Source organism: Kryptolebias marmoratus, linkage group LG13 (assembly GCF_001649575.2).
Source record: "Kryptolebias marmoratus isolate JLee-2015 linkage group LG13, ASM164957v2, whole genome shotgun sequence".
Taxonomy (NCBI): domain Eukaryota; kingdom Metazoa; phylum Chordata; class Actinopteri; order Cyprinodontiformes; family Rivulidae; genus Kryptolebias; species Kryptolebias marmoratus.
In genome coordinates this window covers 9,101,184-9,125,512 of record NC_051442.1, presented here as the reverse complement: position 1 = coordinate 9,125,512, position 24,329 = coordinate 9,101,184, and the positions used below count along the sequence as shown (strand labels likewise).

At 40.6% G+C, this 24,329-nt stretch overlaps 3 protein-coding genes and 1 long non-coding RNA gene across 9 annotated transcripts; 3 read left to right on the top strand and 1 right to left on the bottom strand.

Annotated features, from left to right (window-relative positions):
• Positions 1-397: 397 nt before the first annotated feature.
• Positions 398-3,524, top strand: LOC112450687 (sex-determining region Y protein-like). The gene is made up of 5 exons (XM_025007050.2): positions 398-716; positions 843-941; positions 1,520-1,759; positions 1,900-2,164; positions 3,110-3,524. Exons 1-5 carry the CDS (start codon positions 467-469, stop codon positions 3,285-3,287), a joined length of 1,032 nt encoding a protein of 343 aa, XP_024862818.2. The 5' UTR covers positions 398-466; the 3' UTR covers positions 3,288-3,524.
• Positions 3,525-4,023: 499 nt separating this feature from the next.
• tcerg1b (transcription elongation regulator 1b (CA150)) lies at positions 4,024-14,654 on the top strand. 6 transcript variants are annotated; one of them, XM_017421417.3, is made up of 21 exons: positions 4,024-4,091; positions 5,288-5,537; positions 5,822-5,974; positions 6,249-6,537; positions 6,625-6,870; positions 7,648-7,707; positions 8,849-9,049; positions 9,522-9,628; positions 9,855-9,943; positions 10,040-10,200; positions 10,275-10,356; positions 10,569-10,704; positions 10,902-10,991; positions 11,089-11,207; positions 11,397-11,547; positions 11,910-12,074; positions 12,534-12,716; positions 12,849-13,028; positions 13,157-13,240; positions 13,335-13,435; positions 13,916-14,654. In XM_017421417.3, the coding sequence occupies exons 1-21, from the start codon at positions 4,045-4,047 to the stop codon at positions 14,115-14,117; spliced, it is 3,096 nt and encodes a 1,031-aa protein (XP_017276906.1). In that variant the 5' UTR covers positions 4,024-4,044; the 3' UTR covers positions 14,118-14,654. The 6 variants fall into 6 exon arrangements, with proteins under 6 accessions (XP_017276906.1, XP_017276903.1, XP_017276904.1 ...); XM_017421414.3 differs by having other exon boundaries at positions 6,249-6,549; positions 6,628-6,870; XM_017421415.3 differs by having other exon boundaries at positions 6,249-6,549; positions 9,858-9,943.
• LOC119617598 lies at positions 11,938-15,832 on the bottom strand. Its single transcript, XR_005233933.1, has 2 exons — positions 15,694-15,832; positions 11,938-12,926 (listed from the first exon to the last, which is right to left on the bottom strand). It is a non-coding gene; the product is annotated as an uncharacterized LOC119617598 (long non-coding RNA).
• On the top strand, positions 15,738-22,538 carry LOC108238884 (prenylcysteine oxidase-like). The gene is made up of 7 exons (XM_017421242.3): positions 15,738-15,868; positions 17,113-17,319; positions 17,489-17,663; positions 19,074-19,285; positions 19,549-19,689; positions 20,297-20,708; positions 21,478-22,538. Exons 1-7 carry the CDS (start codon positions 15,760-15,762, stop codon positions 21,725-21,727), a joined length of 1,506 nt encoding a protein of 501 aa, XP_017276731.1. The 5' UTR covers positions 15,738-15,759; the 3' UTR covers positions 21,728-22,538.
• The last annotated feature ends 1,791 nt before the right edge of the window (positions 22,539-24,329 follow it).

Sequence of the window (24,329 nt, the reverse complement as noted above, 5' to 3'; positions counted from 1 at the left end):
TCTACATAAAGTCTCATTTTAATTTGAACAATGTTTTATCATAGCTGGTTGTGCAAGCTTTTGGAGTTAGATTAAAATGTTGTTGTTGTTTTTTTATTATTGGTGCTTAATAATAAGTTGCTGCTTCTATAGCATTCTGGTTTATCCTGGTTTATTTTAGAATTTAGGAATTTTCTCAGACCCCAGAACTGTCCTCCATCTTTTGTTACCAGTTATATAAAGTAATGTTAGAAATATACTTTAAAAAGGTACTAATTTAAGCAAACACTTGGTCAAAAACAAACATTAATTTTAGAAAACAAAAACTAACATCTGGACCAAGAGCGCTCAGATCACGTGGTACAAATAGTTTCTGTTGTCTTGGCAACCAACCGTTTTTAATCCTCACTGTCTCAGTGACCGAAAAATTTAAACAACAGGTACCAATTAATTAAGTGAAGTCGCCACATTGGACATAAAGCTCCAAATGAGCAAAGAAATGTCTAAAAAAGAAGAAAACTTTAAATACTGTCCGTCGAACGGAGAACCGCGTCGGGACCTGCTGGGACCTGGGTCTCCGCAGCTTCATAACATAGACGTGGACCGTTTTCCTCAGCAGGTTAACCGGACCAGAACTGGGTCAAACGCTGGAATGAATGGGACAAAATCCAGCTGGCACCAATCGAGAAAGTCACTTACTTTGGAAAGCAATGTATTTCCGAAGCCTAATAATGAGGGTGAGTCATAACAGGTGTTACTCCATCTCTGCAGCAACAGCTAACAACTAGACGGTGTTTTTTGTCATGTCGGTGTGAAAATATGTCTCCGTACGGTTTACCCAGAAGTTAATATGACCCAAACAGGTACAGGTGGACCATCCGTGAGCCCAGTCATCAGTCAAAGTTCTGCCAAACCGGGAAGAGATGGTCCAATCTGTTTTACCATCCCGCCAACAGAGGAAGGTACCTCATCTGTTAGCATGATGTGGAGCATTTTTTATCTTGACTTATAACACAGACACCCCAACAGTGTATGTTTGGGGAAATAAAATATTTCAATTACATTAGAAAATAAATCATTGTGGTCAGTCAGTCATAAGAAGGGAACAAAAAATGGATAACAGCTAAATAAAGCTATGATGCTAGGTGGAAAAATCTCAAAGTTTGATAGTGAGTAAATATTCAGGGTTACACATTTTTCTTGTTTATTTCACTTTTCTCACCTTTACCCTTCATTTAGAAAAATGCATTTTATTATTATTTTATTGTGTAACTCCTAATTTTTGATGAGTGGAAATGGGTTTCCAGAAATCTGTGATAAACATTAGCAAATAAATATTGGCTATTAGCATTTGTTTTGAATGCTTCAAATCAATTAAACAAAATTCAACAATGAAAATAGTCTTTACACACATTTCTGTGACGCACAAAGCATCTTTATACGATTCAGGATTTATATGCTATAAAATAACTATTCTGAAGAGTGATTTTTCTCTCTTTAATCATAATTAAACATATTAGACACCAAATGTCTTCCTCAGATTTGAAGCAAATGCAGTCTATTCAAGAGGAGGACGGATACGTCAAAAGGCCGATGAACGCCTTCCTGGTGTGGGGTTACATCCACCGAAATGTCCTGCAGAAAGCTTATCCTGGACAAAATATTAATCTCTCCAGTGTTCGGCTGGGCTGTGAGTGGTCTAAGCTTAGTGAGGAAGAGAAAAGACCTTATTATGAAGTCGCTCACACACTGGAGAAGATGCACAGGCAGCGGTTCCCTGGTATGAAGCATTACACGCCTAACTAACTGTGGCTTTGGATAGTTGGTTATTGCAAAATTGCTGCTGCATCCTGTCTGGAAAAATGTTGTGCAATGTAGTAGATGACATGCACTCACCTTTGGCTCTCGTTATCATTCCAGACTACGAGTATCGTCCGAAGAAGAGGATATGCAGAGAGCTCACCTCAGAGCGGGGAGCGGGACAGCCATCAGAACAACATCAGATCTTGAGCAATTACACTTTTGACTCACAAGTTCTACCTTTGACTCAGCCAACGTCGCTGTGTCCCCTCTTGTGCCAACATCCTGTTTTGAGGCCCTATTCTTGGGGCTACTATCCCTATTCCTCATTTTACCCATACAGTCCAATGACCCTTTTTTCCATGGACTCGAGCCACTGTTCAAGGTATTAACACTCATTTTGTTATTAATTCATTCTGACTGCTGATACATTATAGCCAGTAATCATTTTTGAACATGCACGACAACACAAACAAAAACAGAATCCCATTTTATTTTCAGCAGCATCTTCTCTGTATTCTTGTGGTTGTTCCCTTTTCAGGTGTCGCCACAGCGAGTCATCCTCCTCCGTCTAACTCTGTCTTCTGTGTCCTCTGTCCTCACTCCAACTACCTCCACGTCCTCTCTAACTGAATCCATATATCTCCTCTTAGTCTCTTTCCTGGCAGCTGCATCTCTAACACCCTTCTACCAATACACCCACTGTCCCTCCTCTGTACATGTCCAAACCATCTCAATCTGTCCTCTCTGACTAATCTCCCAGTCCTTCAACCTGTGCTGTACCTGATGACCTCATTCTTAATCCTGTCCATCCTCGTCCCTCCCAAGGAGAACTTCAACATCTTGAGCTCTGCTACATCCAGATCTCTCTCTCCTGTCTTTTTGTCTCCACACCGTACAACACAGATGGCCTTACCACTGTCTTGTGAACCTTTCCTTTTGCTTTTGCTGACACCATTTTGTCACAAATCACTCCTGAAATGTTTCTCCATCCACTCCAGCCTGCCTGGACTCTCTTCTTCACCTCTTTACCACACTCCCTGTTTTCCTGAACAATCGACCCAAAGTCCTGCACCTTTGTGACCTCTGACCTCCTTGTTGCCTCACTGTTCCACCTGCCTCCTTCTCGTTCACACACATGGACTCTGTCTTTCTACGGCTGACTTTCATCCCTTTTCTTTCAAGTGTATTTTCAGCAGCATACACAAACTTTATATTAAAAAGGGTTAAATGATTCAAAAGGTGTAGCTAGTTGGTGCGTTTTGACATGCTCTCTGTAATACTCGCACAGGTTCCTAAGTCTTTTTTACAAACCCTCGTTTGCCAACAGTTGCATGCAAGGAGCGAGGAGTCACCATCACTTTCCCCAGCAGAGTGAAGCGCTGAACTTGGTTGCTGTCAGCAGAGAAACTGTGCAGCAGGAGCATCATCCCGCTTATGTCAGCCAAGAAGTCCTCATGAACTATAACACAACTTCAACAATCCCTGGCGTTTCACCACATTATTAGATTAGAGCTCATATGCTTGAAAATGTTGTATTACTCTATCATACCTGACACAGGATCTGATAGAAGCACCACTCTCTTGAAAATAGATTTTAAAAGTCACTGAAAAAATGTACCTGGATAAATAAAGGCTATATATAACACACCAAGTGTACAGCTAATAACTTTGTAAATCATCTTGTTGGGTATTATTTAAGTATTATTTTCTGTCACTGTGTTATCTTTAGGATTTTATATAGATTGAAGAGCAAAATAAATGGGAACAAAAGAAACAAGTTCTTTGCAGTGTTCTTTAAGAGGCTTCATTTGCTGAATTCGTGGTTTATAGTTAGGTTGCTTTGAAAATCTAAAATAAATAAGTGAAAAAACAGCCAATGTACAAAGAAAATGACAGAAAGCCTAAAGAAAAGTGGTTGTTTCTAATATTTACTTATAACTTTAACCAAAATGACCCAAGATACTTTTTCCAGCAGTGCTTAAAACTTCCAACCAAAAAAAAAAAACCCAACATCACGATCAACATTAATGAACTATTAAAAAAAGTGTCCGATTTATCATCAATGAACAAAGATGCATTGGGAAAAATAGGACCCAATCGGACCAATAAACGTTCAATTGAAGTGTCGCGAGAAACTTATCATCCAATCGGAGTGAGCAAAGTTCAGGCAGCACGCTGATTGACATCAAAGGTTAACCAATCAGACTTGCAAAAGCCACTTAGGGGCGTTTCCAGGAAGAGAATAGTTAGCATTTTCCTGTAATGGCGGACCAGACAGACAGCGAAACTGTTGGGTTTAACGACAACAGGTCAGAAATTAGAAAATAAGACGTTAAAATAAATACAAGCATATTGTTTTGTTGAACGTACGTTAGTGTTTTATATGCAGATAGTTGAGGATATTTACGATAGAAATGTTGTGACAAATATGAGTTTTAGTTGTGAATGTAGCCACGCCAGCTAACTAGCTTGATGCTAACTAGCCCATGTTGCAGCTCTCTTGATGCTGCCGCTAGTAGCAGGCGGTAAACAGACACTTTTGTAATCCTTCTGGGCTACCCAATTGACTGGGCCTTGGTCCTATGTTCAGATATCAAAATTGATAATCAATATTACCTAGCCAGCTAAGCTATAAAATAGGTAAACATCCGCACAGAACTTCGTCCGCCAGTATTTTGAATGGAATGGGTTTCTGTTAGCCCGGTTAGCAAGACACGGCGAATGGATATTTTTGTTTTTATATATGCGTACATGCATTGTCTACAAGACATAGTCCGAAAGAAATTTAGCATGTAAACTCAGACCTTGCATTTGCGTGTTTCCCAAGCTACTTCATACATGCGACATAAATCCATAATCGCATGTTTAACACCAGTTCAACCAGAAAGTTAAAATTATCTTGATTCACATTATGATTTCTCCCCATAGTAACACCTTCATTATCATCTGTCAGGATTGATAATATTGTGCATAACTTGTAGTTTTTAGAAGTGACCATTTCTGTGCCTTTTCCCCCATATTATCTCAGAAGGAATTTATCTAACGCATGGGGTTTTGTAATTTGACCAGTTTCTTCCCAAACATTGTTCAGATTTCAGAATTAAAGCCGAATAAGTCATCACAAGTGATCATATTACAACACAGGTTGATACCTTTGCATGGTGGAGGCACCATCATGCAGTCAGATCTGCTATATTTTGCAAAAAAGCTGTAGAACTACTGTTTTTATTAATGCTATTTAGTAAAATTCAAGCATGGCTTAATTGCAGCTAGGTGGAAATTCCCAGACACTTCTGAAATAAGGACTGTTTAAGATTCTTTTAGCAATCAAAGCTTTCATATATATGTATATAAGTTACTCATTATTTGCTTAAAAGTAGTCATAAATATAATTTTGATTTCTTAATCTCAGTAGCTCATGTTTTTGTTATTTCTTATTGTAGTTTTAAAGTTGTAGCATCACGTTATTGATATGATTGTGACTCAGTACTGTATTGTTTATTAGAATGGCGCAGCAGGCTGTGCGGTTCCGCAGCCCTGCCCCCGCCCCTGCTCCAGCTCCTGCCCCTGCGCCCTCTCAGACCCCAGTGTTACGAGGCCCTCCACCACTCCTGAGGCCACCGCCGCCTCCTTTTGGAATGATGAGGGGACCCCCGCCAAGACCCCCCTTTTCTCGGCCACCCTTTGACCCTAACATGCCACCCATCCCTCCACCGGGAGGCATGCCACCACCTATTGGACCTCCTCACCTCCAGGTAATGCATGGTTTTCTTTGTGTGAGTGTAGGACTAACTTCATACTAGCACTGTAATATGATCATTCTTTCTAGATTTCACTGTAATTGATTTGTAAATGCTGTGGTTATCTCTCAGTACTGGATGCAGAAAGCTTTTGAAATTTGAGTCTCCGTTAAGCTTCTGAAAAAGTAGATGACTGATTGTCTGATGAGGCACTTTCTTTGTGCTACAAAGTCATATTTTGTTGCATTTCATGCCATAGAGTTTGAAAGCCAAATTCTAGATTGTATCTTTTTCTGCAGAGACCTCCGTTTCTTCCTCCTCCCATTGGTAACTTGCCACCTCCTCCTGGGATGTTGTTTCCGCCTGGAATGCCCCCTGTTCCTTCATCTGGAAACCCTGCTCTCAACCCTGCAGAGGAGATCTGGGTAGAGAACAAGACATCAGAGGGAAAGGTAGGATGGAAGGTCTATGTAGGCTCATATCAGGGTCCTATACTTGTTTCCTCAGTAAGGATGATCACGTTATCGCATTTAAGCAACTTTCAGGAGATGCACATGAAGTGCTGTCACACTGCACTATTTAACGCTAAACTTAAATTTGTAGTTGCAATACTATAATAAACAACGGTTATCATCATAATATTATGGGGAAAAAAATGGATGTTACAATTGCAAAGTAGTTGACAAGCGTCTCCAACTATCATCTTTTCTCTTATTACTCCCACAGACATATTACTATAATGCTCGGACCAGAGAGTCATCATGGAGTAAACCAGAAGGTGTGAAGGTCATCCAGCAATCTGAACTCAACCCTCTTCTTGTAGCGGGGGCTGCAGCTGCAGGTCCAGGTGGAAATGTGGGTGTGACTGCAGCTGTCAGCTCCAGTAGTGGCAACACTACAGCCAGCACAGCAGGAGCAGCCTCCCCCACTCAAGCTCCATCCTCGACCCTGTCCCACACACTCACCTCCAGTCCCGACTCCACCACCACCCCCTCACCCTCTGTGACTGTTGCAGGTAGACACTCAGGTACATATCAGCAATCGGTACACAAGCTTTCGTGCGCACTTAGGCGAAATCTAAAGTTTTTGTTGTTGTCCCCAGCAGCCACAGTTGTAGCAGACCTCGCCCCTGTTTCCACAGTGAACTCAACTGTTGCTGTGTCGCCAGTCACCGTAGTGACTGTTTCCACGGTGCCATCACCTGTCACAGCTGTTCAGACTGTGCCACTGCTGCCTGCAGCTCTGCCTCACAGTGTGGCTCAGCCCACTGCAGCCATACCTGCCTTCCCTCCCGTCATGGTGCCACCTTTCCGGGTGCCTTTACCAGGCATGCACATCCCTCTACCAGGTGAGTAAGGCAACAATTGTAGAAACATTGTAACTAACTAATACCTCACTTAGCTATGTTGTACATTTATTGTTCAGGGTCCTCTGAGCCTGATTTTTCAGTGTTTTGTCTTGTTCAGTTTGCAAATGTTGCTATGTGGGTCATTGTGGCGTCACTCCACAGTGCACCGTAGTGTTCACATGTACTGGTGGGAAGGACATGGAGTGCAAAAATCAGTTTGTTGTGCTGTTTAGAGTAAAACTGTTTTGCAAAATGAATGAATTTCAGTACACAAGGTGTTGCACTATAGTTTTATTTTATTTTTCACTCATTCCTGTGACTATTGCTGGCTAAAATGATTGCTTTAGAAAAACAAGATCATGGTTGAAGTGTCTGTAAATTCTGATTAAACAATGTGGGTGACAAAAAGTAGCCATTCTGTAGTTTCTTTACTTCATTTTGATGTAATTTGATAATGCAAAGTAATCCTATTCAGTTGTTTACATTGTTTTTTTATGGATTAAGTTCTAAACAAATTTCATGTCTCAGACTGAAGGGATGGCTTTTCATCAGACTAAGAACTTCTGAACTTTCTTTTTTTAAAGAAATAAGTAAATCCTACATCAGGTTATTACTTATATCACACTTATAGAAAACGTATATATTTATAAACATAAATACAGTGCAACTGCTGTCCCAAATGAAGAGGCAGACCACACACACTCACACACCATGGTAGCTGATGTCTCGTGTCCTGCTGTGTCCAACCACATGCTTGCTTGTCCGTTGTTCTTGCAGGTGTAGCAATGGTGCAGATAGTAGGTGCGCCCTGTGTAAAGGCAGGCCCCAGCGCCAACGGTAAACACCCAGCCGCTCGCCTCTCAGACCTACATTAGATGGCATGGTAGTGAATGGTGTCTACATGCATCGTATTGTATATATGGGGACGTTCAAACAGTGGCATGGTGTTGACTGCTGTGAACATGATTCATTTGGTGTACAGTGGTGACTTCCAGCCATTCCAACAGATAAGAAACAGAATATGCAGCTTGGCTGTAATCATACATACTTCACTTCTCATGATGACATTATTCTTTAAACAAAACAGCATACAGCATTTTATTGCCACGTTGTTTCCTTAACTAACAAAGTATTTTTAGCAATTTATGGTGTAAAGCATACAGCTAAAGACTTCATTGAGCTGTTGCTGCAATATTTATCATTCATTACATAAATAAATGCACTGTCCTCTGAATCTGGTGTTGGGAGTACTTGTTTTTATTTGTTTACTGTGATGAGTTCGTAGAATGGGGCTTTGTTTTTGGTTGTTAGGAACAATCTTCTTTTAACCAGGTGTTTCGGGACTTTAAACTAGTTAAGAGAGATCATCTTTGTCCCAGTAACACTAGTTGCTGTTGCCCCGTAGCACTTCTGTGGGCAACATGTTGTGGTCATGTGGTCGTTGTCTTTTTGTGGCATGGTTGTTGGTGTGGTCACTACTTGTTTATTTGTGTATGTGGCCTGTTTCTGTGTTCAATTAGTTGTTTTCTGAAGGTATATTTAAGTTGTCTTCTCTGATATACAGTATGTCACTTATCCTAAAAAGGGCAATTATAAGGGTTGTTATTTAACTTTGACACAGTGTATTACACAAACTAATTAGCAGCTTATAGCAAAGGCCCATCCACAGTAGAGCTTCGGTTGATCTCCTGGGCATACTAGTATATGATAATTATTCTAAATTACCCCAACAACCTGTTTCTTCATTAGGGTTTGTTTGCACTTTTCACATTGGGGCACACAGACAGAGCACAATGTCAATAAATAGATGACTATGAATCAAATAATTCAGGCTTCTTTTTTTTATTATTATTGTCACGACTTAGAATTATATCAAATCAGATCTCACTCAGTTTGTGTGAATTCCTTTGAGTTGTTCAGATAGAACGGTGGTTTAACTAACCCTCGACTCTCTTGTTTCCTCTCTGATCATCTGCAGGCATGCTCCCGGGTATGGGCCCGCCTCTGGTTTCCATGATGCACCCCCAGCTGACGCTTTCTGCAGCACCTGCTTCTATGGCTGGATCGTTGCAGCTCCCCGAGTGGTCAGAGTACAAAACAGCCGATGGGAAAACGTACTATTACAACAACCGGACGCTGGAGTCCACCTGGGAGAAACCGCAGGCTCTAATAGAAAAGGGTAGGCGCTGCCGCTGCAGTACCTGTGCTGTTTGAATGAAACGCACACATGAGTTAAAAAGGAACTAACCCCATAAATTAGTTTTTTAAATGTTGACTTTTTTATTATATTTGAGCAAGGGCTTTTAATCTTATTTGAAATAGTCACTATTAGTAATAAATGGCACAGCAAAGATGTATTTATCAAACATAAATATCAACAAATGTCATGTCTATTAATTTTAAGGTGTGTTAAAGGTTATCTTTATTGTGTGATCAGTGTTTCTTTAAATGTGCCACTTTCCTTAACCAAAAAAGTGGTATTATCATGTTTTTTTCACCATCTTCTATTTACCAGTTTCTATTAGGTGTAGTTCCCTTTTTTCACTTATTTGTTTATTTTAAACATTGAAAAATATAAGCACTAGAAGATGCACAACCAAATCCATAAGAAATCCCTTTTAGACTACATTTTTTACCTTTTTTGTTGTTAGAAAAAGAAGCAGAAAAAGCAAAGGAGCGTCTGACCCAGGAGGAGGCTGAGGCGATGGAAATGGAAGAGGAAGATATCAAAACAGAAAACACTAATAATGAGAAGGAGGTAGGTGAAGGAAAGAATTGTTCATAACTGGCAAAGCAGACTTGTTATTATTACAGCAAAACAAAACTCCGACACCATGTTGTGACGGGGTAATACTCATGAGACAAGACAAACAATAAACTAAAACTGTACTAATATTCTATATTTTGTAGATTTATTGGTGAAATAGTGTCAAATTAAACAGAAAAAGCAGTAACTATAGGTTTCTCGCCTTTTTTTTGTCAAGGAGCCTAAAGAAGAAGAGATGACGGAGGAGGAAAAGGCAGCTCAGAAAGCCCGGCCTGTGGCCACCAACCCAATCCCTGGCACGCCTTGGTACACATCCCTTCAAACCCACACAGACTTAGTCACTTCTCTTTGTGACAAAAAAACTCCAACTAATTCTTTCTTTCTACCTCCTCCTCTGATCAGGTGTGTCGTGTGGACGGGAGATGACCGTGTTTTCTTCTACAACCCGACAACACGACTGTCCATGTGGGACCGACCCGATGAGCTGACCGGCCGGGCTGATGTCGACAAACACATTCAGGAGCCTCCGCACAAGAAAGGCTCAGAGGACGGCAGGAAGACGGGTGAGGACAGTTATACTTCTTGACAATGAACTTCTGATTGTGACTTTCATATGAAATCATTCTTGTGTGGTCAGGTGTCAATAAGGAGGAGCCAGAGCTGTCCACTGCTACTGAAGATAATCAGGATGAGGAGCCAACCAAAGCCAAAAAGAGAAAGTAAGTCTGCACTGATGCAAGTAAAAAGTCTGCCTCATTTTATAATAGTAATAATCCATTTTGTTTATATAGTGTTTTTTAAGGAACTCAAGGATGCTAAAAACATAAAGACTTCAAGATTTTGCACTTTTGTCTACCTTGAACCTCTAATTTCATCTAACACTCCTTGAAAACATCTTATTTTTGTGATCTTTGTGATTCCAAACGTACAGGAAGGAGGACCCGAAGGAGACGGACTCAGAGAAAGAAGCAGTGATGGAGGCAGAGCTCAGGGCCGCCAGAGAGAGAGCTATAGTGCCACTAGAGGCCAGGATGACTCAGTTCAGAGAAATGCTGCTGGAGAGAGGGGTAATATATGTTACATGATGTAAATTACTGCAACAGATGTTTTATGCATTATGTTTTGATTGATGTTTATTGCTTAAAATTACAAATTAGTTCTGTTAAACACACTGAGAAGAGCTTTATTAGCTCATTGTTGGACTTTTCTAGTACAGCAGTTTAGTTTTGTGTAAAGTCAGTGTTTTTGTTTGTTCTCTTTTTAGGTGTCTGCATTTTCAACTTGGGACAAAGAACTTCATAAGATCGTGTTTGACCCACGTTACCTTCTACTCAATCCAAAAGAAAGAAAACAGGTTTTGTTTTCTCTCCATTTTTTTCCCCCTGTCTCTCTTCAGTGTTTTTATGCCTTTTTAAAGTCCTTAGGTCACAGTGTTGTGATCATGTCTTCAGGTTTTTGATCAGTACGTGAAGACGCGAGCAGAGGAGGAGAGGAAGGAGAAGAAGAACAAACTGATGCAGGCCAAAGATGATTTCAGGAGAATGATGGAGGAGGCCAAACTCACACCCAAGTAAAGAAACAATCGGTTTTCTGCTGCTGATGGTTTTAATCTTTCATATTCAGTAATTAAATACTCAACCTCGTTATAAAAGTATTGATTTTTGTTTCTAAACTGCATTGTTTCTATGAGGCGTGAACATTTTTCATGGTAGGAATTCAAAGTGATGCTGATTTTATTTCTTTGTAAATCTCTTTGCAGAACAACATTTAGTGAATTCGCTATGAAGCACGGCAGAGATCCACGGTTTAAGACCATAGAGAAGATGAAGGACAGGGAGGCCATTTTCATCGAATTCATGACTGCGTTTAGGAAGAGAGAGAAAGAGGACTCCAAAACCAGAGGAGAGAAGGTACCTCTTACTGAAAGCTCTCTTTCTTTCTTTCTTTAAACTGAACAGCAAAACCTTTAACCTTTTTCGTTTTTAAAGCATTGGAAAGTTCCCGTTTTCCCACCAAGGTCTTAAATATTATAAATGATAAGCTGTTGAAGTGTAAAAAAAATGTTTCTCCTTGCTGCCGTGTTGAAATTGAAGATCTGTCTACTGGGTGAAGTGTATAGGCATTAGTATTTTCATGTATTTGTTGCCCAACTCCAGCTGCTATCTCTGTGTCTTTAAAGCAGGTTACAAAGTTCCATCATCTGCAGGAGTGTTGCTGCGCCTTGTGGCATCCATTTGAACAGACTTTCTAATGAAACTTTATTTACTCCCAGGTGAAGCAGGACTTTTTCGATCTCCTAAGCGAGCAGCACATGGAGGGAAGCCATCGATGGAGCAAAGTGAAGGAGAGGATGGAGACCGACCCGCGTTACAAGGCTGTGGATAGCTCTGCTTCCAGAGAGGAACTTTTCAAACAGTTCATGGAAAAACAAGCAAAGGTAGGAGGACGTTCTCACTGCTTAAGGTGGCATCTGCAACTGGTGACTCAAACTAACTCATAATTGCAGATTAATTTTTTTAAATTATTATTATTTTTTGTTCGCCAAATAATCGCCAGCAGTCGCAACCTGGTGAGATACCATCTTTATTTGCTGCTGATATCTGAATTTAAGGAAAAAAATCTGCAGAATTTTATAACTAACTTTACATTTTGTGAAAGATAGACTATAAATAAAAGTTTAAATATTTGGATTCACACCTGATGTAACATTTTTACACTAGTTTTGTTTTGAGAAGACGGTCTAACTGGACTGTCTAAGATTCAGCATTAGCCTAAAAACAGGAGATTTGATGCATTATTTGCAGTATGGATTTCTTTTTCTCTCATGAAAAGCTTTCCTGTGTTGTACAAAAATACAAACATGTCACAAAGAAAGTGTGTGTGTCATTCCCCGCAGAATGTGGACATCGAGAAGGAGCGCGAGTTGGAGCGACAGGCTCGTATCGAGGCCAGTCTCCGAGAGAGGGAGCGGGAGGTGCAGAAGGCCCGATCAGAGCAGACCAAAGAGATCGACCGGGAACGGGAGCAGCACAAGAGGGAGGAGGCCATCCAGAATTTCAAAGCTCTCATGTCTGATATGGTGAGATGCGTTTCATTTTTCTGTTACCACGTGATGGATTTGCATTTGCTTTGATTATGTTGAGTTTTCAGTCCAGTTAAGCAACAAATCATAATTCTGTGACCCAGTGCGTTAAGAAGTGACTGTCCTCAGGTACGCTCTTCGGATGCATCGTGGTCAGACACCCGCCGCAACCTGCGAAAGGACCATCGCTGGGAATCTGCGTCGCTGCTGGAAAGAGAGGAGAAAGAAAAGCTGTTTAACGAACATGTAGAGGCGCTGGCCAAGAAGAAGAAGGAACAATTCAGACAGCTGCTGGATGAGACCAGCATGGTAAGACATAAAAACGTTAAGCATCCAAAGCATTTAAGAAGGTTGTCGTGTGTTGATTATTCTCGGCTCAGTTTTATTTTTAACACATGAAAAAGATTAATTAATTTCTTTTTGTCTGTATGTTGTAGATCACTCTAACAACTACTTGGAAGGAAGTGAAGAAAGTCATCAAGGATGACCCTCGCTGTATTAAATTCTCCTCCAGCGATAGAGTAAGAATATTTTTAAACAAACGTGGGGTTAGAATATGTAATAACTTCCTGTTTATCCATTGCTTTAATGCTTTGTGTTCATTTGTCTTGGAAGAAGAGACAGCGAGAGTTCGAAGACTACATCAAGGACAAATACATCACCGCTAAGGCTGACTTCAGAACCCTGCTGAAGGAGACAAAGTTCATCACATACAGGTCTGAACGCCCGTCAGGTTCACTTTACGTCTCAGACAGAAATAATTTAAAAAGGTGACTTAAAGAAGTAGTTATATTATATATTGTTATTCATATTGGTTGTTGCGCTGAACTTCAGCTGAAGGAGTTAGATCCAAGAAATAAAACAAATTCGATGTTCAGATGGTTCATTTTTTATTCATTATTTTAACTATGGGTCCAGACATGTTATTTTAAATGGTAATGTAAAAATAAGTGCTTTATATTAACCTACACACAATCAAATGAGCCAGTGTTGGTGATAAATAATTTATTCTTTGAGTTTGCTGAATTTATAGACCTCTCTGTTTTGTAAGTGATGGATAGGTAATTAATGTTTAAAATAATAGGACTTTTATTGATAACAGAGAACAGTGTCGTATAGAGTGGTACACCCAGTGTAATCCTTCAGAGTTCTTAGCATTACTTCTGTGGTTCTGATGCTTCCTGTTCTTCTCCCAGGTCAAGAAAGCTGATCCAGGAGTCAGATCAGCATCTGAAGGATGTGGAGAAGATCCTTCAGAACGACAAGCGCTACCTCGTTCTGGAGTGTGTCCCGGAGGAACGCAGGAAGCTCATCATGTTCTACATCGAAGACTTGGACCGACGTGGCCCGCCGCCTCCCCCCACCGCCTCCGAGCCAACCCGACGCTCTACAAAGTGACCAGTCGCATAACCTTCATGGCCAGTGCCCCTCCCAGCTCTCCTTTTGGCCAGAGCATGACTTCCCCTCAGCACCTTCTGGACCCCGGCCTCCAGACTGGCCTTGCAGTGTCATTGCTGAGGGTTAAATTGCTTAGAGATGAACGGTTAAGGTCTCTGTTATGTCACCTCTTAGCCCTGAAGTAGGTAACTGCAGGGAGCAGAGGTTACCTGAACTCAAGGTGACCCACGGCCTCTTACCTCTGACTGACCACTTGAGAGGGAGAGAAAAAGTGATGAGGCTGTTGTTTGAGCAGCCACACAGATGTAAGATATCTGATGTAAATGAAGATGTGTGTGCGTATGTGTGCGAGTTCGGTGCACGCGTGTTTAAATATGTGTGCATTCGTTTGAGGCGTCCTTAAGCCTTACAGCTCCACTGTGCCAGTCGTCCTTTCTGCGGCTCAGTGTGAATGTTAGTTTCAGCTCAGTGGTTTACTCCAACGTCACAGCAGTTTTTCTGTTGAATCAAATAAAAGCAACTTCCACTGTTTTTCAACACAGCGTACTGTCTTTTTTGAAGATCTGAGATACAGTTTACACTCAATAGTACAAAATGAAGCTCAGTTTTCACTAATATGGAGAAAATTCTAAAATTCTTGTTGACTATAAATACTTAACATACCTTTATTTGGGAAAAATGTAATTCTAGTTCTAAGTTTTTGTTTGAATTCCTAAAATATGACAAAATCCCACTGTGCACCATTAAATGGTTTAGAGACATGTTTTTGTTTGACTAACAAATAGCTTTTTGGAAACTGAGACCCTTTCTTGTGATTTACGGATAACATTGAAATAAAAAAATAGTGCAGTTAGACTTTTTGATCAAACACAACAGTGTGTTAAATATTCTGCTGGATATAGTCTGTATTGACAATTACAGAAAAAAAATGTTCATTATAATTATTTTGAATTTTTTTTCTAAGTAAATTATTGGATAATGCACCAGTTTTTAAAGTCACTACATACAAAATGATAATATATTATGTACTTTAAGTGACTGGGAAGAGAGCTGCTCTGATTGGTCGAAACCTCTCGAGTCACGTGATATTGCCGGATGTGAACGTTCATAAATCTACGGGTCTGCTCCTTTTTATGAAGTGCATCACAAGAAAAAATACTGCCGGCGGGATGAGGCGCTATTTTCATTTAGAAACGATTTCTCAACGTGTTCTCTGAATGTAATCTGGAACCGAAAGGAAGAGCAAGACCAACAATCACCTTTAGGTCAATGCGCAGCTAAGACTACAATGTTGTGTCAAATAATATAAAAAAAAGCCCCGTGACGTTTGGGCTGAGCGGTCGTAATACCCGCCTTTCTCAGGCGACTCGTAAATCGCGTGCAGACATCGTCACTACGTACGCCGGCGTATAAATGGTGCGCACCCCTGAATCGTTCTGCATCGCCACTATCATCTAGCATCATTTTGTGCTGTAACGGTTTCGTTAACACTTACTTTTTCTGTTTATCGACATTTAAACTCGTCTAAATGTGATGGTATTAAGGATGGTTTTACATATGAAGCATAAGAGCTAACCTGAAGCTAACAGTTGCTGAACTGAACTTGGTAACCTTTTTGTACTCCCGTCTTATTGTCGCCGCTATGGCCGGCCTCCAGCTCTCCCTTTTGGCCGTCGTGCTGACAGTCTGGTCGGCTGGTAAAGACTCGGAGGCATCCCGACATGACGATGGAGCTCCGCCCTCAAAAATAGGCAAGACAGTCGTTTTTAATAAGCCCATTAAAGCTGCTAAATTCCGCTAATGTTAGCAAGTAGCCTGAGAAGAAAACCTACCTGGAGTTAAGGATGTTTAATAGACAAATTCAAGTGGAAACCATCACAGCGTTCCTTTTCCAAGCAAAACTAAAATGTAATGTGAAAGCTGAGTGATGAGAGCAGAACACTAGCAAAAAGCTAACAGGACAACAGCTAAAAGGTAAAAGAAGCAGAAAGCTAGCTAAAAGCTGTAAGCTGCAAAATGTTAGCAGAAAGCTAGCTAAATAGCTAAAATAAACAAAGGCTTGCTAAAAGCCAAAAGTAACAAGATGTTAGTTAAAAGTAGCAGAAAGCTAGCTAAAACTAAAACAACCACAAAAAGGTTAAAAGTATCAAAAGGCTAGCCAGAAACTAAAAGCAAAAAAAAAAAATGCTTCTTCTAAATGCTCCCCAACATTTATACTTGTTCTCAGCCCCATTTGTAGTGAGTCTAGTGACATAAAAACAACAACAACAATAATCACAAAACATTCTTCTGAATAAGGTCAGGTGCTGCGCCGGACAGAAAAGGAGTGACAAAACAGCTAAAGGTCAAAGAAAAACTTTGAAAGACCCTCAGAAAGCCAAAAAAATATCACTTAGGAGCACATTAACAGATTATAATGACAGGGTCTGGCTCTTAGGAAACAAAGTATAAAAATTAGGAATGATTCAAGACATTTGCAAATTATTGTACCTTTACTGTCCAACTGTTTGACACTAATATGAAACTATATTATACTTGCACAGCGTCTAACAAAAGCTTTCTGATTTGTACCATATTCTACAGAGTTCTAATGTATGTTCAGCTGTATATTTTAATATCACATTTTTACTGTAAATGGAAATAAAGGCTTTTGAAAGGGGTCTATTGTACAATTTTAAAAGTCTAATCTACCTTGTTTTAGTAACATGAATATCTAGTTGGTTATAACTTTCTCAGTAATATTATTTTCAGAAGCTAATTATTGATATTCTTTTTACTGACCTCCAAAACCAGTCAAAGGTTGTACGGGAACTTAAAAAGGTTCTTTAAGTTAGCTTGATTTTGTTTTTATACGCAGTTAATAAATGCTACCCTTTTAAATGGGTCCAATTATTTTATTTTATTTGTTTACACCCTAAACCAATATAGTATCTGATGAATCCAGAGAGACAATTCTCCTAAAAAAATACCTGTTCTTTTCCTCATTCTTCTCCAGCGGTGGTCGGAGCCGGGATAGGAGGCAGCTCTACGGCCCATTTCCTGCGACAGCACTTCGGCCCAGAGGTGCAGGTGGACGTGTTTGAGAAGGGTGAGGTTGGAGGCCGCCTCGCCACTGTAACTGTCAATCACAATGACTACGAGTCCGGAGGCTCCATTATTCACTCCCTCAATCTCCACATGCAGGAGTTTGTCAAACAGTTGGGTGAGGAAATGCACTCAGTCCTTTTTACTGTTATTTTAAAAGGCGGTGATGCGAAACAGGCTGGCGCCAGTGGAAGTTGGGCTTTTTAAATGAGCCAAATTTAGTTTTTGTTTAGAGGATAAACTCTGCATTTTGTGACACACACGTCCTCTCCTGTTTGCCCCTCCAGGCCTGAAACATCGCCGTAACGTGGCGGGGAAGACGGCAGTCTTTAACGGAGAGGAGGTGATTTTGGAGGAGACGGACTGGTACCTGTTAGACCTGTTCCGTCTGTGGTGGCGCTACGGGATCAGCTTCATACGCCTGCAGATGTGGGTGGAGGAGATTATGGAGAAATTTATGAGGTAAATAAAGGCCCGGCGTTCCTTCAGGGAGTGAATATCGCCGGCTGTCATTTATGCATTTAAACTAAAATCATCTGAAGTTTAGCTCAGTATCTGTAAAACTGAGTTATAGCCATTTTCGTGTTTGCTAATGTTGATTAGCTGTGGTGGCCCTCTTGCATTTGGTTGACTCCAAAAGTTTCCCAGTCGTAGAAGTGCATCCAATAATTACTTTCTCTGACTTTCTTTCAAATCTGTCCAGTGGATCTCAGATCTCAGGTGATCGGTGTTCAGAGTACATCTTGGGAATGACTCTTAGCTACTACCACACCAAATTTGAACTTCATACCTTTAAAATTAGCTGAGTTATCACCAGTTTTGTGTTTGCTAAGGGTGCTTAGCTGTGGCGGCCATCTTGAAAGTGGCTGACTGGTCAGCTATAGATGTTCATCCATTAAAAAAAATACTAGAATAAATGTATTGCGTAATAAATGCATTTTTCTTAAAATCATGTCAAGGTTTGCTCCTACTATTCCTGATCTCATTAGATGAACAAATGGGGAATCTTGTGAATCTGATTACGTTCTGGGAAATGCTGGTGATATTTAGCCCCTTTTTGTCCTTTTTCTGGCTGCAGAATGAGATTTTGTATTATTAGTTTTATCACTTTTAAAGTCGTGCTTTTTACTGTATGTGTATTTTGCACACATCGTAAAGTGTTGGCAGTAACGATAACATGAAGGGGGTTTAAGTAGGTCTTGTCTGTTTTGATCCACCATTTATAAATGAATGTAGTTTACATAAAAAATAATTCCTTGAAGCAGAATATCTCTTCACAACAATAGCTTCAGTTGTTGCAGTCAGAGGATGAAGCTAGTTTGAGCTGTTTGTTTTTCTTTTTTATCATGTGCCTTCAGCCTCTGCAAATATTGTCACAGCAAAACTTTGACTCAGCATGTGACCGTTCGAGCATGAGTTCTGCATAAATATAGTGAGTCATCTGCGTGAAATCATTAGTCAATGTAAAAGGAGCCGCCGTAATGAAATTCACGCTCTCTTTATCCTCCGACAAACTGCAGAAATGATACGAACTTATCTCAGACATCAGCTGGGACAAAATATCCCTCGAGTGGATCATCAATGGTTGCGAATATATATGCTGGTTGCTTCTGTTTTTCAAACATTAACTAACCTCAGACTTTCACTTTTACCTCACCTCTTCCACCAGCCTTGATTTCCTCCCTCAGGAAGTGATTTATCTCTGCATCAGTTCTTCCTCTCTTGCTTTCTGTCCAAGTCAACAACACCGAGCCTGCGTATGTTTCTGTTTGTCCCAGATTCAGAGGCGAACAACGAAAATAAAATGCCAACATTCGTTCTAAATCTGTCTGCTCATTCTGTAATTGCGTGTAATTTGTGTTCACACCGTAGGATCTATAAGTACCAGGCCCACGGCTACGCCTTCAGCTCCGTGGAGGAGCTGCTGGACTCTCTGGGAGGCAGCGGCTTCATCAACATGACCCGGAGGCCGCTGTCCGATTCGCTGCTGGAGCTGGGGGTGTCGCAGCGCTTCATCGACGAGGTCATCGCGCCCGTCATGCGGGTCAACTACGGGCAGAATGTCAGCATCCCCGCTTTTGTAGGTCAGCTGAGTGTGAGGAGATGGGCAGTAGAGTTAGGGATGGCAGTAGAGTGGCAGGACGAAGGTGGTGAGTTTAGCGCTTGAACATCCACATCCCTGCCGATGTAGGTCAGCAAAGAGAGGAGCGAGGAAGAGGAAAGAGAAGGAAGGTGAGAGGAGGGGGTGGCCTGTGGGATCCAGAAAACAGGAAAGTGTGTGGGCAGCTGATAATTGGTTTGTAGCACTTGGCTGTGTCTCTTAAGAGTGTGTGTGTGTTTGCATCAGGTGCTGTTTCTTTAGCTGGTGCCCAGAACAACCTGTGGGCAGTGGAAGGAGGCAACAAGCTTGTGTGTTCTGGCCTGCTGAGGATGGCTAACGCTAACCTGCTGAAGGCACAGGTCAAATCCATCTCCCCCATCCACTCAGGTACTTCACCTCCGCGTATTCTGACCGGAACAAATATTTAATTACTAATCCAGTTCAATTCAGCTTTTACTTTTCTTTTCAGCTGGAGAAATCAAAATGAGTAATGTTTGAACTGCAGCATCTCGTTTTAGCCAATGAAATATTGAAAATGTGATGAATTAATGTCATCTTAAAAGTGTTTGAGCTGCAAGAATATAAGGACATTTGAAAGTGGGAAAAAGATTTCCTTTCTTTTATTAATATTACATCAAGTGAATCATGCTTCAAAAGTAAAACAAAAGAATGAAAGTATATATTTGTATCTAGATTTTAGAGTAATTGGTAATAATAATCACCTGTTTTTTTTAAAGACGAAGGCAGATGATGTTTTTGCCCCCTGTGAGTGTGAGTGTGTGTGTGATTTCTGCCATTTTTCACCCAAATCAAAGTTGTAGCTCAGATGCATCTCCTTCACACTTCACTGCTGACATCATCACCACGAGGCTGAAAAGATTTGGCAAATGTCTTCAGATAAAACCTCCCAGTGAACCATCACATAAGCATTTTTTTTTTTACCAGAAACATTTAGCTCAGAGCTGAAATGGGTCTTCATGTTTTTGTACTCCAGGCGAGGCGCTCCAGTACCACCTGAACTTCACCACAGCAGCAGGAGCAGGATCGGAGCTGTATGACATCGTAGTGTTGGCGACCCCGCTCCAGGACGGTTTCGGTTCTGGACTCGAGTTCCACGATTTCACGCCTCCCTTGGAGCAGATGCCCGGCAGCTACCACAGCACCGTGGCCACAATCATTCACGGTTACCTCAACACCTCTTTCTTTGGTTTCGCGGACCCCCGCCTGTTCCCGTTCGCCAGTGTCCTGACAACTGAGACGCCCACTCTGTTCTTCAACAGCGTGGCCAGCGCTTGTCCCGTCAACATCTCGGCGGGGTTCCGGCGCAAGCAGCCGCAGGAGGCCGGTGTCTACAAGGTGTTTTCACCACAGCCGTTGGACAAGTCAGAGCTCAAAACACTTTTCAGGTCAGTCGAGCATTAACAGCTCTAAGTGCTCTATTTTTGGTCCTGCAGAAATGAGTTTTCACCTGATAATTTGGACATGGTGCTATTTGTACTGTATACTCTAAATATGTCCAGCATGATCATAAACAGGAAATGCTCAGATCCAAGAACTTCATATATATGTGTGTTTTTGTCATTTTGATTTAGAAAGTAAAGTTAGTTTTAAAAAAGGTCCTTTAAAATGCATTGAGCTGTGATTAGGACTTGTGAAATGATCATGCAACTACATGAGCATCATATGTTAATCATTTTTAGTTGAAAACTTAAAAGATTACTGATATTTATTTACTTTGTTTTATTTACATTTCATACTTGGGACTTTCAGAAGAAAAAAATACTACGTCACGGAGGGGGGATTGTCCTTTTTGGAGCAAATATATTACATTCTATTACATTCAACAAACCTCAGCCACTCAATAGCTGTCTTGCTATTTTAATCTGGACTGCAGCAATTACTCAGCTGACTGTCAGGACTCAGCTGCAATGCTGGTTAAGCCTTCTGGCTGTATTTATTCACATTATGAGCACCTGGGAAAAACAGTGGTACCTTAATGCACCATAAACATGGCATCAGGCTGCCAAGCATGATGACGGTTCACATCTGATAACATAACTGCACCGGAGCAAAGATCTGGTGTCTGTATGTTATATATTGAGTCATGCCTTTAATCCTTTATTGAACAAGAGTTATATTTAATTACAACCTTTTTTCTTTGCCTCTGAACTGTAGGTCGTACTACTCAGTGCAGGTGACCGAGTGGCAGGCCTACCCTCACTATGGCAGCAGTCAGGGACTGCCACCGGTGGAGCTGCACCCCAATCTCTACTACCTCAACGGCATTGAGTGGGCCGGCAGCGCCATGGAGATGAGCTCGGTGGCTGCTAAGAACATAGCCCTGCTGGCGTACCACCGCTGGAACAAACAGACGGACATGGTGGACCAGATAGATCTGATGCACAGGATCAAGACTGAGCTATGATCCTGTCAGCCAGAGGCCGACACATTCTTCTTCAAAGATGCGCTTTGTTAAGGAAGCAAAATAATACCTGCTGTACTGCAAACATCCGGTCAGCTTCCCAAAGCTTCTTTTGTGCATATTGAGAGACGCACTGATACAGTATGTGACTTTTATTAAACGTAATATGAGCCATAGTATGACGTATAGCTTAATCATAAATTGTCAGACCTAAAGTTGAGACTCTTTTTTTAAAATTATTATTTATATTTTTTTATTGACAGTGTTAAAAAAGGTGGTGCTGCACTGATGTCCAGACTCCTGTCATTTTACTGTTCTGATTTGCATCACAAGCATGTTACAGTGTTGATTTGTTTATAAACAATCCCAAAATATGAAGCTTTTATTTGTCCTAAAAATTAGTATTTGTGCTCTATTTACCTCTAAGGTTAAAGACACTGCATTGTATAAACGATTCCAAGTCCAAGGCGATAAATCTGTATGAAGTGCAGTCATGCTTCAGCTCTGTAATATGTCATTAATCAAACTGCACCACTGCTCTTCACTGTAAACATGAGGACTGGTAATTCACTTCCTGTTTACAGTCTGATTTCATTAATCTCAGCATAAGTTTTTTTTTTTTTTTTTTTTAAAGAATTAATAAAATAGTTGTGCAGTGACTCACAGTAGTGACCACTGGTGCTATGCTCTGTCGCCCCTTTCATCAGACTTTTTCTATTATCTCCCCTTCCTGCTGCTTTTGTTACATAATCCAGCAGAAAGAATTTTTTTTTTTTTTTCAGGGAGAGGAGCCAGCCAGCTTTCACTCTGGACAGAAAAAAAAGGAGACAGATCTGCTGTTGCTGCTGCTGCTGCTGATGACGTTTATTTTTCCTCTAGGGGCCCAAAGGCCTCACTGAGACCTTACATTTCAAATGCAGACTGCAGTCCTGTTCATTAAAAAGCAACACTTTGGACATTAACATGGAAATGTCTAGACAAAAACAGATTGCAGTAAAACTTTGGGGAAATGTCTGATTTTGATAAGTTCTGGCAGTACATTCAGGCTGAGGTGGATTTCTAAAATTAAAACTCTCAGCTGTTGTCCATTAAAAACCTTGTGAGTCGAAGGAGCTTCAGCTGATCATAATGTGATTGTATCGAGTCTTAAGAAACTTTCTTTTCTTCAGTCTACCGTAAAGCCCCGTGACTTCGTCAGAAGCCGTGGAGTTCGAGCTGAAACAAAGAAAGATTGTTGCTCTTAGGTCTGTTCGCCGAGGCGTCTCCTACGCTGCATATATGCTGTGCTCGCAATCGAGAGACCTCAAAAAAAGAAACGCGGACCCGACAACACTTCATCTAATGAGCTCTGTGTCGGCTCGCTGCTGGTTTCATAGCAGCAAGAAAACAATGCTTAAAATAGAATCGGAGTGAAGTTCAGCAGCTTTCTGTGGCTCAGGCATGTGATTCGTTTGAACAAAATGAGCGTTTTATGCTTCTTTATTTTTATGTTATTGATTTGTGTCTGATGAGTTAAATCAAACTGATTTCTAATGTTTAATGACCAGATTTATTAAGATGTTATTGGAAGCATTGTGAATACAACTTATAAAAAGGCTCATTTGATTTTATGTTGATGGACAAAAAAAAAAGTGGGAAATTAATGTTAAAGCATAAAATCTCCCTTTTAGAGCTTACATTGCATCTCACAATCTTCTACAAATTACTACTGAACTGCAAAAAGTGGTTGAATTTAATTTTCTTCTTGCCAGTCCCCAAAGGCCAAAAATTAAATCCTGTAATTAATGATGTTGCAGAACAAAAAATGAACTCTTAAGAAGGGCTGATGAACTGCTGCACGAACAGAAGATCTCATGTTATCATCAGTAAATCCTCTTAATTTATAGAAAGATAACTGTTAACATAATCATGTCAAGATATGTAAGATGGGTTAACTGAAACTGTGCGTTTTTAAAAGATAACCACAATAAGCATTGCAGAGAAAAGCTTAAAGCTTTGAAATATCAGAATTTTCAGTGAATTCAAATTTGATTTATTGATGAAGTGAAAGCAGTGCAGGAGAAGAAACCTGTGGATCAGCCCTCCTTCCTTTCAAACCATTTAAAGCTGCATTTTAGAACCACAACGAGCAGCAATGTCTTAAAGGAACTGTTAAAAGCATCAACCGGTGCCATTTTTTTATTAAGCCTCCCGCTTCCACAGAAAGATTAGTCACAGCTTTATTCCTTGCATAAAAATCACTAAAGTGAGCTTTAATTATTAACAGCACAGCTGAATGGGAAACACACACACACACAAGCTTTGAAGTTACTATGAATTCCTGAGAAGTCCCATTTTACCAGAAGCGCAGAAATTCCACAGAACTTAAACTTACGATCAAACACTTTAAATATTTCATCCCATTGTCATGTAGATAGACAGACAACACAGCTTTCAGACGCACCGCTCTGTTAACTTTCACTTACTGTTTTTGAGTAATTCTGAAACTGAAACAAATGGAATGTCAACTTGAAGTTTTAGTGCTTAGCCCTTTTTTCATGTACTTAAAAAATGACTCCATTGCCTGTGTAACATGCATTTAGTTTCTTTCTTTTTTTATGCATTT